The sequence below is a fragment of the Exophiala aquamarina genome (assembly GCF_000709125.1).
Source record: "Exophiala aquamarina CBS 119918 chromosome Unknown aczIA-supercont1.1, whole genome shotgun sequence".
Classification (NCBI taxonomy): domain Eukaryota; kingdom Fungi; phylum Ascomycota; class Eurotiomycetes; order Chaetothyriales; family Herpotrichiellaceae; genus Exophiala; species Exophiala aquamarina.
The window spans coordinates 2,175,628-2,190,342 of record NW_013550587.1 but is presented as its reverse complement, the minus strand read 5'-3'; the positions used below and the strand labels follow the sequence as shown (position 1 = coordinate 2,190,342).

The 14,715-nt window shown below is 51.1% G+C and overlaps 7 protein-coding genes across 7 annotated transcripts; 2 read left to right on the top strand and 5 right to left on the bottom strand.

The window, feature by feature from the left end:
- Positions 1-403: 403 nt before the first annotated feature.
- Positions 404-1,911, bottom strand: A1O9_00779 (uncharacterized protein; the record flags this gene model as incomplete). Its single annotated transcript, XM_013409942.1, has 2 exons — positions 404-1,261; positions 1,336-1,911. 2 exons carry the CDS (start codon positions 1,909-1,911, stop codon positions 404-406), a joined length of 1,434 nt encoding a protein of 477 aa, XP_013265396.1.
- An 800-nt stretch (positions 1,912-2,711) lies between these two features.
- On the top strand, positions 2,712-4,562 carry A1O9_00778 (uncharacterized protein; the record flags this gene model as incomplete). Its single annotated transcript, XM_013409941.1, has 4 exons — positions 2,712-3,038; positions 3,111-4,259; positions 4,306-4,396; positions 4,450-4,562. 4 exons carry the CDS (start codon positions 2,712-2,714, stop codon positions 4,560-4,562), a joined length of 1,680 nt encoding a protein of 559 aa, XP_013265395.1.
- An 84-nt stretch (positions 4,563-4,646) lies between these two features.
- Positions 4,647-6,288, bottom strand: A1O9_00777 (uncharacterized protein; the record flags this gene model as incomplete). The annotated part of the gene is made up of 2 exons (XM_013409940.1): positions 4,647-5,606; positions 5,662-6,288. Coding segments are annotated over 2 exons (1,587 nt in total), but the record flags the coding sequence as incomplete, so codon positions are not given.
- A 614-nt stretch (positions 6,289-6,902) lies between these two features.
- Positions 6,903-8,577, bottom strand: A1O9_00776 (acetyltransferase; the record flags this gene model as incomplete). Its single annotated transcript, XM_013409939.1, has 2 exons — positions 6,903-7,991; positions 8,047-8,577. 2 exons carry the CDS (start codon positions 8,575-8,577, stop codon positions 6,903-6,905), a joined length of 1,620 nt encoding a protein of 539 aa, XP_013265393.1.
- A 1,008-nt stretch (positions 8,578-9,585) lies between these two features.
- Positions 9,586-10,727, bottom strand: A1O9_00775 (uncharacterized protein; the record flags this gene model as incomplete). Its single annotated transcript, XM_013409938.1, has 2 exons — positions 9,586-10,281; positions 10,338-10,727. 2 exons carry the CDS (start codon positions 10,725-10,727, stop codon positions 9,586-9,588), a joined length of 1,086 nt encoding a protein of 361 aa, XP_013265392.1.
- A 1,017-nt stretch (positions 10,728-11,744) lies between these two features.
- On the bottom strand, positions 11,745-12,593 carry A1O9_00774 (uncharacterized protein; the record flags this gene model as incomplete). Its single annotated transcript, XM_013409937.1, has 1 exon — positions 11,745-12,593. The coding sequence occupies one exon, from the start codon at positions 12,591-12,593 to the stop codon at positions 11,745-11,747; it is 849 nt and encodes a 282-aa protein (XP_013265391.1).
- A 378-nt stretch (positions 12,594-12,971) lies between these two features.
- A1O9_00773 (AUR protein kinase) lies at positions 12,972-14,287 on the top strand (the record flags this gene model as incomplete). Its single annotated transcript, XM_013409936.1, has 3 exons — positions 12,972-13,061; positions 13,119-14,099; positions 14,147-14,287. The coding sequence occupies 3 exons, from the start codon at positions 12,972-12,974 to the stop codon at positions 14,285-14,287; spliced, it is 1,212 nt and encodes a 403-aa protein (XP_013265390.1).
- Positions 14,288-14,715: the final 428 nt, after the last annotated feature.

The following is a 14,715-nucleotide window of genomic DNA, read 5'->3' as shown; positions in this document are numbered from 1 at the left end:
GTGCCGAGTATCACGCTTCACCAGTAACTACTGTATCGTAGTTATGGGTTCAGCTTGCTATTCATGGAATGGTTTCATTCTTGGTAGTAGCTGCTAGCCTGGCTATGCAACATCAACATTTGTTGACCGACGAGAACACTGTGTGATAATGAGATTGCCGACACATGACCCGACTTCATGGTTGTTACTGTCCAAGATCCGCCTCCCCCCTCCGGGCTGTACTCATATGAATGCGGCAGGTATAACTCCAGAGTAATTGTGAGGTTCGTGTTCACGGTGGGTATCTTGATGGACATCAGCAATTGTGACACTAGGATGTGCCCAGGATAGGCCGAACAGCAAGCATCTGATGAACCATCAACAGAGAACTTAATCTCGATCATGTTTTTCTCTTCCGCGTCTTCTATCCAAAAAAGTGTTTTAAAGGCTCATCCACCAGATGCTGCAACCTATCCCTGCCGCACGCAAACTCATCCCTCGGAAACCAATCCAGAATCTCCTCCTCATTGCCAGTCAACATATTCGCGAGGGCCTTACCGGACAGCCAAGAATGGACCATCCCATAACCATTGAAGCCTGCGGCGATCCATTCACCACCAACAGCAGGATCGCAGTTTTGTCGCCCTGAGACATCAGCACTCAACCTGTCTACCAGCGGCATGTAGTCCCCCGTGAAGCCCATGACGCCAGTCCATTGCTTTTCCACTTGGGCGCCTTCTGCGTGCGCGAACACCTTCGCCGGCGCGGCTTCCAAGTGTCTGAGCGGGTAGATGCTGGGCTGGCTATCGTCGCTGTTGCCGATGTCCTCTTCGTTCTCCAGGCCTCCTTGACCAAACCCTCCGCCGAAGTATAATGATCCGTCCTCCCCTGGAGACTGTGTAATGTAGTCGAACCCCTTTGCATAGATCGCGCTCCAAGACCGGGAGCCGCCCACGCGTGGAAACTCCGGTGGCATGGATTGTACCGTCATTTGGCCTCGCAGCGGCCACACGGCGCCTCTGAGGGACGGGAGGAGATGCGCAACGTAGCCATTCGTAGCGTGAACGACGTGCTTGGCCGAGATGTTCCCCCTCGAGGTCTGCACCTGGTAGGGGTGCGTCGTCGATTGCGTCCGCTCCACACCCTTAGCGGACGTGTTTGTCTCCAGTGTAACATGCTCTTCCTGCATGAGTTTCGATAGAACAACGCCCAGAAAGCGATACGGCCAGCCTGCTCCTGCGGGTCCAATAATGCAGCCAGAGGCGTTGATCAGGCCCAGTTGCTGCACAGAAAACAGTCAGCGCCCTATGCCATCAGAGTCCCATTCCATGTGGAAACCGAGCTCATCCAACCTACCTTCAGCTCCTCCTCGCCCTCATGCGCTGTCCAATTCTTCCTTTCCTCAGGGAAGTCGTCCAGCCACTCCTCCAGCTGCTTCTTCGAGTTCTCCCACGCCCCATCATCATAGACACCACACAGAGCCTGCACTCTCCTCACCAAGCCGACCTCTCCCGCCTCACCCAACAGCTCAGCCTCGTTGATCAACGCATCCAAATGCGCCAACCTGAACTTGGTGATCTTGATCGCCGCCTCCCTGCCAACACCAGCCTTGAGCGAGCCGTAGTCTGCGAAGGGCACCGTCTTGATATGGCCGCCATTCCGCCCCGTCGCGCCCGAGATCGCGCTGCGGGCCTCGAGCATGACCACCTTCAGGGAAGGGTCTATCCGCGACAGATGCAGCGCGATGCTAATGCCCGTGATGCCGGAGCCGATGACGACGACATCGGCCTCTGTGGGCAGCTGCTCGGATTGCTGGTTGGCGAAGGCGTGCGGTGGTTCTTGCCAGAATGCGGACGTGGCATTGGGAACGGGAAATCCTGGGTCCTTGTGCAGGCGCGCGGCCAGAGTCTGTAATACTTCCGGTGTCGCCATGTTGCCCTGAAGGCGCTATGGTATGGGTGTTCGATTAGATATGTCAAAGCGGGAGAGGTTGTACTCTCCAGAGATCGCTATTATAACAGGGAATTATCAACTTATCATGTCCGGACCCCGAGGCCACCGGAAAAGCAGTATGTAACAGCCTTGTAGACTCGGCGGCAGGGGCTCGCGGGAAGGAGCAGGAAGACTCAAAATGGACGGCTTGATTGAACGGGCGACGAATCCTTTAGCCAAGGTGATCCTTTAGACATTGATACCAGCAAGTGCGTCCCAGGTCCAATTCATAAGGCTCTCCATATCATGCATCGATCCAACGACGCAAGGACTTCTGATTTGACAAGCGCCTGAACTCAAGAAAGGATCGTACTCAGCAGCCCGGGCATTTTTGGATGAGGCTGGGGAATCGGCGCAACATTCAATGACGATAGCAAGCGCAAAGCCCATTCATTGGAGGGCGCAAACGCATCTGATTGGATGACCTGGCCTGCGGAGAAAGGCGACCGGTCCTCCTGTTGTACAAAGGCCATTCTTCCCCAGGTTTTCCTGTCTCTGTATGAGGACAAATGCCGAGGGATCCTTGGAAATTGGAGTATGTACCAGGCCCTCGTCTTCAGAGCTTAAGGTGTGCTCAAGACTCTGCTCCGGGTCTATCATTACATATAAAGTGATGAATTGAAAGGAATTCTGTTGCAGGATTTCCCTACACTGTATATACATATGATTTCAACACGTTTGCCATCGAGTGAAATAGTACAAACATTCTCAAGTTCCGTTGCCAAAAGACACTGATTAAGATGGGGTCCATCGCTCAAAAAGAACAGCCTTCTTCTTGGGAGACCAAAGTCGCTGAAAAACAAAAGCAGACTCACGCCGCCATCCCCGAGGCATGGCGGCTACCAGAGTCGATTGTCAAGTCGCTGGCATATCCACTGGAAGAAAAACCCAACCGCCTGATGGAGCTCGACATCCCGAGAAAGTCGGGCATCCTGTCGGAAAAGGAACTGGCCATCACAGAACAGAACACAGTCGCCGGACTTCTGGCGAAACTCTCTTCAGGAGAATTGACTTCTCTGGAAGTGACCACGGCGTTCTGCAAACGTGCTGCAATCGCACAGCAACTGGTAAGTAGTGCTCCTCCTTCTGCATCCCTTTACGGTCGTCCATTTCGAGATTCTGACTTCCTCCTCCCACAGACTTCATGCCTCACAGAGATCTTCTTCGATGTCGCACTGGCCAGGGCTGAAACTCTGGACAAGGACAGGGAAGCAGGGAAGCCACTTGGGCCCCTGCACGGTCTACCGGTCAGCATCAAGGACGGGTTTCAAGTGACGGGGCAAGAAGCCAGTATTGGTTACGTCTCCTTCCTTGGTAAGAAATCAGAAAAGAACTCTCCGTTGGTAGACACTCTGCTCAACCTCGGCGCCGTCCTCTATGTCAAAACCAACATCCCCATGACGCTGATGACCGCTGATTCTCACAATAATATCTTCGGCCGCTGCTTGAATCCTCACAACACCATGTTGAACGCGGGAGGATCAAGCGGAGGAGAAGGAGCCCTGGTCGCATTCCGTGGCTCACCTATCGGTGTTGGAACGGACGTAGCGGGGAGTGTCCGCATTCCTTCGCTCTGCTGTGGCACGTATGGATTTAAACCAACGTCAAACCGAGTCCCATACGGTGGGCAAGCGATCCCGGGCCTTCCTGGATTCAAACCCATTGTCGCATCTGCCGGTCCGCTGGCCAATGATTTCGAGGCGCTCGAAATCTTCACCAAGGCTGTCATTGACACAACTCCAGCACTGCTAGATTCAACCACAATCGATGTCCCCTGGCGCAAAATCGATCAACCCAAGAAAACCGCTCTGCGCTTTGGCTTACTACCAGCAGATCCAGCATACCCACTTCACCCCCCGATCGAGAGAGCACTAGAAGAAGCAGCAAGGAAGCTTCAGGCTCAGGGCCATGAAGTCGTCACTTTAAGCTCGGGTGAAACCCGCACCGCTGATGCCATCGAGGTTGCCTTTGCCCTCTTCAGCTTGGCGCCGGAAGCCGCTAGAAAGCACATCCAGGCGAGTGGTGAGCCTCCGGTGCCATCGGTCGCGAACCAACCAAGTCCTGCCAATCAGGGAAAATATACATATATCCCAAGCCTGGAGGGGTTGGACAGGCTAGGACAACTTGCTGCAGTGTCTGTGAAACGGCAACAATTTGTCGAAGACTGGAGGAACTTGTGGGTACAGCACAAGTTGGATGCTATTATCGCTCCTTCCGCCCAAAACACTGCAGTGTCACATGATACCTTTGGCTGGCCACCTTATACCTGCCTGTTCAATCTCTTGGATGTAAGATGTCCCCTGATGATAATTGCTCAAGTACTGACCTTGCAAGTACCCGGCATGCGTGATACCATTTTCGAAAGCGTCAAAGGACATTGACAGTAAACCTCTGGTGATCGAGCCGTGGCAAGCCGGGCCTAAATGTGAGTCCATTGAGCATGTCTGGCATGGGATTCTAACGAGCCATTTCTCGCAGACGACCCGGAGATCATTGACGGTGCCCCGTGTTCCATTCAAGTAGTTACAAGGACCATGCGTGATGAAGAGTGCCTCGTTGCGGCAGGAATTGTGGACGCATGTCTCAAGTGAAATCTTTCGACATATCAAAAGATCGTGTGGTTGTCGAGCAGGTATTCGACTTCCCAAGATACCGTCTAGTTTCGGTCAAGGAAAAAGTCCTGGTCCTGGCCCTTTCTTAGATATCAGGGCAATTAGACCATCGTACAAGGTCTCCTCGTCCGAATCCGAGCCATATTCACGATTATTACTGCGTAGGACGTTCGGGATTTTCCAGATGTTCTCAAGCGCTGTTGCTGTACGTTTGACATAGCCAGAGAACGACACTTCCCAGATCTGAAGCAGTAGGGCTTGGATCAGATGGCGCGTTTGTGCCCTCACGGCCGATCCGCTTTCCCCATCTTTATCTTGAATCATCTCAAATAATGTCACTGGACAGGATGCACAACCGAGAACCAGCATTGGCCAGGTGATGAATTGCCCAAATAGGGCACTCCCGTCATATCGCTTCAACAAAGCCAATCCTGTGGCAAGCAAGGCTTCTATCCATGACGAAGTGCTGGAGACGTTGTCTGGATCAATTACCTTTGCAAGAAAAATTCTCAAGGCCAGGGCGTAGAGCTTTGCCGCGATATCAGAATTTGACAGATGGTGAAAGTCGGCGTCGTTTTCATGCAACAGAATGGGATGTGCATCCTGGAGACTGTCCAACTCCGAAAGACACTGCAGAGCGAGATTCTGGTTTTGATCATCTACGAACGGAAGTTGTCTGCTCAGCCACGTAACTTGATAAATAGCCAGAAACAGCGCCGGAGGGATCTTTCCAATTACTGGAAGGACCGAAGCGCTCGCAGCATAATCATCCCGTTCTGAATCGAGGGCTTCGATATACTTGGCCACCGTGGCAGTAGGAAACGAAGCACAGGTTGGTTCGATATCCTCCGCCAGCAGTAGTCTGGTCGCGAAGTGATACAGGACAGAGTCTAGTAGCGTACGCTCAAAGAATGACATTGAAGATAATTGCAGCCGCGGCACTCCGGCGATCGTCTGTTCTAGAACTTTGCCAATGGCACGATAGTGAGTCAAACTGGCGCTGGACGCCGCGGGATAGAAATCCTGATTTGAATCAACACGGGTCAAGACCGAGATCGGGGTCTTTACAACAGCTTACCTCAAAAATGCCCATGAAGAGAGAGGCAGTGAGAAACGCGTCTCGCGCGTCGCTTGAGTAGGCCAATGTCCCAGTCGCTTGTCGAAGGCCTTGAAGGGCGCTTTGCGTGTAGACCATAGCATCTTCTCTAGGGATCAAGGCAGCGAAAGACGCGTGAAGGGCAGCCGGAGCAAGAGCCGCGTGCATGACGAATGGATATTGATAGCTGATGTTAAAGAGGAATGACATATCTCGAAATCCAGTGCCAGCCTCTGGAAAGACTAGGATATTCATGTATCTCCTGGCGCAGTACTCAAATATGTTGAAATCTTGTTGCGTCCTTAAGGCCTGTGGAAGAGACCATATCGAGGCCTCAAGCGAGGCAGGCATGGAGATATCGACGACCGATTCCATGTCAGATGCAGCATCGGAGGGGACAACAGATGAACTTGTTGGCGAGGCTGGAGCCCTCGAGTCTCCCAGCGCGGCATCTCGCCAATTGCATGGGATATTTAACCGTTGACATGCAAAACAGATTGGCTTGGCTTCATCACACTTCTTTCGTCGAGTTCTGCACGTGCTACATCCTGTCTTGGTTCTTAACCTCGGAGGTGGCCTGAATGACTTTTTGGCTTTCATGGCTCTCTTGACGAGATGGCATGTCCTTAAGCGGACAATTGGTACTCATATTCGTGCTTCAGCTAGATAATGGGAGTGGCACGTTGACATTGTCGCTATTTCACAGAGGAGAAGCATGGCGGACGGTGAGGTGTCGATAATCGATAAGTCGATGAGATGTCGATCGAGGTGGAAACGGGAAAGTCCAACCGAGGCTTGGTTGTGGAGGGTTGAACTTGGCCAGTCGAGGGATGAACAGGGAACTGCACAGTACTCGAGCTCTGGTCAATTCCACAGATAATGCCCTTCTAAACACATGCTAGGTCCCTAGACAGATAGCCCCCCTTTCCAAAACCCCGTTGTAAGTGACTACATTTAAGCCTGACCAGCAGTCAAAGTGAGACTTCAAGTCTTGTCTATGACCTTCTAAACGTTCATTGCCCTGGGTGATCTCTCTGATGTGCTGAGGCTGCTCAACACCGTATCCGCAAGCAACATATTTCCAACATACTTCCAAATCTTCGGGGGACTCCTGCTTTTCTGTGATCCCTCGAACAACAACACAGGGAGAAACACAAAACAACCCTCCCGCTCGCTGTTGATATATCTGCCCCACTGACCTGCTATAACACCACGCGCCTATTTTATTGCTCGAGCTTATACTGCTGGTTGTTCTGTGGATTCATGTAATCCATGGGTAACACATGCTGCATTGGTTGCATATTGTTCAATCCTGTTCCAGCACTCCCATCGTCCATAACATGGTCGTGTCCCATCATTGTCGAGTTCGGATCATGCAAGAATTGGTGATCTGCTTGCTGCGCTGTAAAGTCGTGAGGATCGTGGTGTGTCTGCAGATGAGAAGTATCTGCAAAGGTTGGCATGCCAGTCGGAACAAAATTGTGTGGGTGTTGAGCGTACTCCGAGTCCAGTTGAGCCTGTATTTGTTCCATGATTTGTGGATCAATTGCCATGTCGTCGTAAGCGTGAAGGTGCGCGTCTGCATCTGGAAGATGGTCGTTCGCAAGATCCATTGGTTGCTGAATCGAGGCGAAGTCATGATTCGAGAGATGATTGTTGGTAAGGTCTTCCGGAGGTGGCACTTGGACTTGGACATCAGGAACGGGAATGGGTTGCGGTAACGTAGCGGGCGCTTCATCAATAGTTTTGCTCCGTCCTGGTCGATTTTCTGAGCGTAATATGGGTGGCTTGTTGGTGTCCTTACATTCCGGGCAATTCTTGATGACGTGGCTGACTGTTTCTTTTATCCGAATCCAATGGTATTTCGTCGCTATAATGGCTGTAGTCTTGTTGATGCCACCGTGTGCCTGGAGGTGAATTTGTTTCGCGATCTCATACTGGGCTTGGGGATCCGAGATGACTTCTTTGTCCTTCAACATCAGCTTCTCTGGGACACCATCTTGCCCCCCTACTAACTTGTAGTGCGTTGCCGCACTCCTCAGTCGACTTTTCTCCGATCTGTCAGCTCCTTGAGGATAGAGAGAATGACGGAGATAGTATCGAATTTTGTCGAAACGCTCCTCGGAAAGAACATTTTCCCCTTCGGATTTGAGATCTTTTCCATATATGATCGCATCAACTGGCTCATCGGAAGACTTGAGATTTCCACAACCAGGGACCCGCCCAATGCGTTTAAAGCCAAGTGAATCCCAAATCCTCGTCGAAGCAGTATTGCTTTCATAAACCAGATTGAAGACAGAGTACGAATAACCCTAGTCGAAGTTAATTCCACTCGGTCGGGCCAGCCCTTCACGCCCGCAGACTTACCAACTGAGGTGCCCAATCCAGATAGCATTGACCCATAGACTTTCCAACACCCTTATTGCGAGCCGCGTGGGTCACCAGAAACCCACCATTACAGACGTGGCTACTTCTGCCGGGGTAGTTGGGTTTCACATAGAAACTCCCCAGGCAAAGTTTACTCCAGTCGACGCCATTGCGCTCCATGTCGTTGACCGCCTCAATACCACCAATGTCACCCAGTACCATGACAGCGCCAAAATTCCCAAACCAATAAGGCCCAAATGTTTCGAGGGGCAAAGTGTTGATCATGGGGTATGTATCCCCACCCTCAATTTCCTTGTTGAGACTTTCGCCCAGGTAAGCGAGAAGTCTCTTCGGAACAGCATCAGGAGAGAAAAAAGGGATCAATGTCGCAATCGTGACCCGATCCCTCAAAGTCACCGGTCGTGGAAATATGGACGACGGTATCTGTGGATTGTCTGCAGTTGGGTACGGACCCTGGCCGGATGCACGATAAATCACGCCAGACTCGGGATCCTCCAATAGAGCCGGCATCGTGACACCGCCAACCCACCAAATGATCCCAGGAAAACCTGCGCAGTAGTTACGGCAATGATTTGTCAATCAACAACGATATAATGGTGTTTGTTCTGAAAGTGAGTGAAGCAAGGAAAAAAGTTGAATTGATGTTGTAAGAAACGGGCGAAATGATTTCACCTTGGCAGAGGGAAGAATACACCGATTGGCTATCAAGGAACTATATTAATCCGTTCCGAAGGCCCAACCTACCGCAGAGCCACCCAATGAATTCACCGAGGCAAAGGCTGTTCCGTCCGGATAGGTTGAGAAATGATCATGGGTGCTTTCTTGATCCAATGACTATTATGAACATATACTATGCTAGTCTTCTATTTCATATCTCATAAAACGTCCTGCAAAATTGCTGAGAAAGGTGTGGCATCCAGAGAACACAAGTCTCTGATTTAAGGTCTACAAAAAGGTACCTTGAAAATATTGACTTTGCTTCTTGATGCGTGGCCTTTGCGACCCTTCGCGGGAAGGATGAATGTGTCGTTGCTTTGGTGCTCTCATTCATAGGCGGTCTCGCAACGGCTTGCAAATATTTTCTGCAGGTGGCGGCTCTCCATTTGGCGACTCAAGACCACGAGAGTGTGGATCCCTTGTGGCAGGAAATTTGTTTGTTGAGCACTGCATTGGTCGTAATACGACTCTTGTAGACAAGGAGGTTGCTCGTCGTTGAGGAACTTGCTAAGCTCAAACGCTGACGACATGTGGGAGTCAGCTGTAACCCCCATACCAAAGTCGATGCATTTTGCCATTATGAAATGGTATTTATACACATCTGCCTGAGTCGACAACTCCAAGGTGCGGAATCTCTCAAGTGGCGCATGTCCAAGTTGGTGGCTGCGCCCTGCTCATGAGACAGCACGAGACTGCAGATTTTGCATGCCATCGCTCGAGTGCGCTCTCATTGACGCCGTTTCATGAGCCGCAAGACAATTGCAATTGCACCGTAAATTCTGGGGGAAAGAAGCGATGGCTTCAAGATTTCTCATACTCTTTCATACTCCAACGCTTACTGCCGCTCATATGAGCAGGCACTCCCACATACATAGGAGCGTCACCCTTTTTATCAAATTGTGGCAATGCCGATAGCTCCGCAGGTTCATTGTAGGGAGAATAAGAGGGCGAAACACCACATCCGGGCATCTCATAGGATTTGCCACTCACTGACTCCGAGCCGCTCCTCGTTTCGGCAGTGGCGAAGGAATAGGGGTGCATTTTTCCGGTTGACATCTCGGTAGGATGTCGATTCGAACCAGTCAGCTCGTAAGGACGACCGGCTTGAAACGCGTCCTTCTCATGAACAGTTGCATCCGGTAAACTTTCCACGTAGTGACCGTCAGTACTGCGTCGTCGCGAATAGCGCTGACCTAGTAAAAACCCCGCCACGACAAGCGCGGTCACTCCAAGGATAACTCCAATCGCTATGCCAGCCTTGGTCCCTGTCGCTAGACCTCCTCCCGATGAATGCGCCGCCGAACTAGATCCTGCCGACGGAGAAGGAAATGTTGGAGTCGCATCTTGGGTGGTCACGCCGGTCACGCCGGTCACGCTTAAGCTTGCAGTGGTTGGATCGGCAGTTGAGAACGCACCAGTACCAACCCCGCCACCTGAAGTGACAATAACTCCTGATGCTGATCCTACTGTAGTGGTAGCTACTAAGTCGGAAGTTGGCTGCGACAGGAATGTTCGTTAGACCAGTTCTGAAACTGTACTCCGATTCAACTTACCTGTGGCCCGGATGTTGCACCGAAGATCGTGGTAGAACCGATGGTACTCTGAATTACTTCAGTTGTGGTTACTGAGACTGTCGATATAATCGTGTTCGTAATCGTTTGGATTACAACCGGTCGCGCGTTGGCCTCCCCGCTTACAGTTGATAGAAGCGTTGTTTGGGTTCCGCCTACGACAGTGGTGATAGTTGCGATCGAAGCAGCGACGGGCTCCGTTGAGGTCGATGTGACGACGGAGTAAATAGTTAGCAGCGACGGTACCACAGTCGAGACTGTCACCGCTGAAACAATGGGCTGGGTTGCGACGGGCACGGTATCTTGCGCGTTGCAAAGCGACAAGATGTAAAGCAAAGCCCAAATGGCTCTGCAAGGGCTGATTGTGCCCATGACACGAGTCTTGGGATCGTTACGATCTCACCAGGTTCAAGAAAGGCAGAAGGTCCCGTGGAACAAAGGAAAATGTGAGAAGAGAAGCGGACAGAGAGACTGTGGTACAGAGTCCTCGGCACATGTTGAACTTGCAGTCGAGATTAAGACCGGTAGCATCAAGTCCGGACTCAGGTTGGCGGTGGATGCACCCTCAGGCAAATGAAGCGATGCCACAGTTTCGCTACTCTTACGAGTACAGCATTTCTTCCGGGTTTCCTAGCGAGGGGGCGTTGTTCTGGTCATTTAGAACTGGGGGCGTTTTGATGGTGAGAGGTTCGCTTATCATCTAAGAAAAGGAAGTGGCTCAAAGTGGCCGAGCGGTCTCAGAAGCAGTTGAGGTGAGAGGGAAGCCAATTGGTCAGCCTTGGACGCCATCCCTCCTGTTCTGGAACATACGGAGATTGCAATGCTAGACAAGACCCTTTTATTTGAGCAACTATGAGATTCCCTCAGCCACTGCCGGCGCCCATGCGGAATTAGGTTGGACGCAACGACAACGTTGTGTGTTGATAGGCGCGACCAAAGGTATTTACAACTCTGTACATGGCTCTTGCATGGTACAATAATGATTGTATTTGTTGTCGTGTCAATAGCCCACCATAACTTGACCAGTTGACCAGTACGAGGTACGAGGTGCTCGGTACTCCGGCCCATCACCAGAGGATGGATCTGCTATCTCCTATCCGTGGCGGCGTGTCATTTCCGGACTTTGGCGAGTCCAGTCTCGGTGAGTGCCCTGTTCGAGACGCGTCATGCGCGGAATCGGTTGATCACGTGAACAATTCCAAGCTGAGCACAGCCACCGGCAGAGTATCTGTTGATCTCGTCCATGCTGCTTCCTACGGGCATATGCCGGAGGAGTAGGAGAGTCCTGTTCTTTCACGGATGTGGCTTGGGCCTTTGGGTGATATCCAGCTCTCTAGATCCGTGGCCAGAGTACTCCACAACTTAATCGTGTGATTCTGCATCCAGGACTCACTTGCCCAGCTGAACACTTTCGAGAGTCTTAGTAACGATGGGCAAAAGCTCTGCCATTTGATTTGGATCTCTAAGCACTGCAGTCACATCGTCTCTGCGACTGGCCAAGTCTTCTCGAACAGTATCATATGCCTCCTCTTTTTCGACGTACTCTCTAATAACCTCCTTCTTTCCAAAATCGATGTATATCCGGGTGTCTCGCAGGCGCAACAGGACATTGTCCAGTCTCATGAAAAAGCGACACAGTAACAGTAATCGCGCTGGCATGATGCGGATCTTGCATGAAACCATGGTAATGCCATTGTCTGCGAGTTCATCCTCGTAGAGGATCACATCGTCGAAGAACAGAATAGGGTCGGGTCTCTTCAATAGCTCGAGCGGGATGGCTTCGGAGGAGGGTTGGAAATCTGGAGAACCAGGCGCGAGGTCTCCCTTGTAGTCAGTGGTGTAGGACCAGTCAAAGGGTTTGATGACCTCTTTGATGTCATGGGTATCTTCCCTACTCTGATGCCATTCCTTGGAATATGCCACTTTCAATCTCTTTTGCCCGGTCTTGTCCACACGATCCAGAGCCCCGAAGGCGTCAAACTTGATCCCCCAGTGAGAGGAAGGGTGCTCGATGGCTACAAGATTGTCGCCAAAGATCATTTCTGGAGGGGCGATTCCAAGCTTGGAGGTCATTTCTTCAATGGGCCCAGCTTTCAGGATAGGCAGCTTCTGAGTTGTCACACGGAAACCTTCCACTGAGAAGACTCGGGGTGCGTGAGCCGAAGGAGAGGGAAAACTGGTGTCGAGATTGTCTCCAGTAGCAGTCGTAGTCGCATGGTGTTGACCATTGAGCGCCATGATGGGCGCACTGCTCTGGTAATCGGGTTGTAGGCGAATTGTAAACAGCGAACAACGAGCAACCAGGCACCGCAGGAAGTACGGTCGCAATGTTCTGCAGGTTGAATTTAATGGACGTGACACTGGTGGGGGGACCAGTGGGTGAGGGGCGCAGATGGATTTGGCACCGGCTTGCCTGGGGAAGCGGCGATGTGGTCGGTTGCCCCGTGCGACGGCGCACCTTCCCTGTGTACCACCAACCACCAACTCCGAACCGATCTCTATTCTTAATGCTGCTCCTCCAGCTCACCATTCAGTACCAACGACGACAACAGCAACAGCAACAACCACAGCATAGTATCTTCCTTCTCAATTGCCCTTCTCGATTGCATCTGCACCATGGCAGCCAAAACTCTCGAGAGTCGGTTCGAGCATCTTTCTGTCAACGATGAGAACGATGCCCCCGCCTCAACAATTCTAAAGTCAAAGGTGAGCCTAAACCCTCTTCCTCTCACATACTAGCATCTCTGAACATATATTGTATAGGCTGCAAACCAAGGAACGATAGCAAATCTACCCTCCACCCAATCGCGCGCAAACTTGGTCAAGTATGCACTTCAAGCTTCCAATGAATCCAGACAAAATGCTGGCCATATCATCACAACAACAACAACCTCTACCGTTCCAACTCTTCCCCCGTCGCCTGTCAGAAAACCTATGCAGTCCTCTCGTGCATCAGATGAAAGTGACAACTCTCTACAACGGCACTCCAACTCAACAAACTTCTTCGACCAGCCACAAGCCCCCAAAAGCTTCCACTTGGGCATGTTTGAGATCGGAAAGCCATTGGGCAAAGGGAAGTTCGGTCGCGTGTATCTTGCACGGGAGAGGTCTTCGGGATTTGTCTGTGCTCTCAAAGTCCTGCACAAATCCGAGTTGCAACAGGGCAAGGTCGAGAAGCAAGTTCGTCGAGAGATTGAGATCCAGTCTAACTTAAGACACCCAAATATCTTGAGGCTCTTCGGGCATTTCCACGACAGTAAGCGCGTCTTTCTGATCCTCGAGTTTGCCGGTAAGGGAGAGCTGTACAAACATCTCCGCAAGGAGCATCGCTTCCCCGAATGGAAAGCAGCTCAATACATCGCCCAAATGGCCGCGGCCCTCAAGTACTTGCACAAGAAACATGTCATGCATCGCGATATTAAGCCGGAAAATATCTTGGTTGGCATCCACGGCGAAATCAAGATCTCAGACTTTGGCTGGTCTGTACATGCTCCCAATAATCGTCGCAAAACCATGTGTGGTACATTGGACTACCTCCCACCCGAGATGCTCAAACCCGGCAGCTCAGACAACTTCTACAATGAGAAGGTTGACCTCTGGAGCTTGGGGGTCCTCACATATGAGTTCTTGGTGGGAGAGGCACCATTCGAAGATACTCCTGTCATGACCCAGAGAAGGATTGCTCGGGGAGAGATGACTGTCCCCGGTTTCGTCAGCTCAGATGCCAAAGATCTGATACATAGGGTAAGCCAAATCACGTCTTCTTCTAACGAGTACTAACAATATTTCAGCTACTGGTGCTCGACCCCGAGAAGAGAATCCCATTAGAAGACGTTATGCGCCATCCCTGGATTGTGAAGCATTGCGTGACCAAGGGTGGAGAACGAGGAGCCCAAAGGGCATCTGGGAGCAAAGACGGAAACTCTGATTAATGACCAGCGCATAAATGGAAACGAATTTCCTTTCTTCTACTACTCCTACAGTTGCTCGGTCAATGATATGGTTGAATGGGGTTGGATGCGATGTAAAATCTCTATTTTGTGTGACATGAAGAAGTAGCTCGCTGAAGTCCATAGCATGATCGGTGCTTCAAATGCACCGGGTTGTCGTACTGAGCTATTTATCCATCAATGTGATACTTGATGAGCTGAACCATTCTCCCATAGAAATGGTATTGGAACTCTCAAACGGCATCCAACACCGTTTCGTGCATCGTCTGGCCCTCCCGCGGATCGACTCAGAATGCGATTAAGTGTCTCATCAGACTCATAGATTCGCGACTCGATGATAACTATGGCTTACAGTATTCTTGCAACGACTTACATAACAAATTTTGTCGTTGTAGTCGGGGGAAACGATG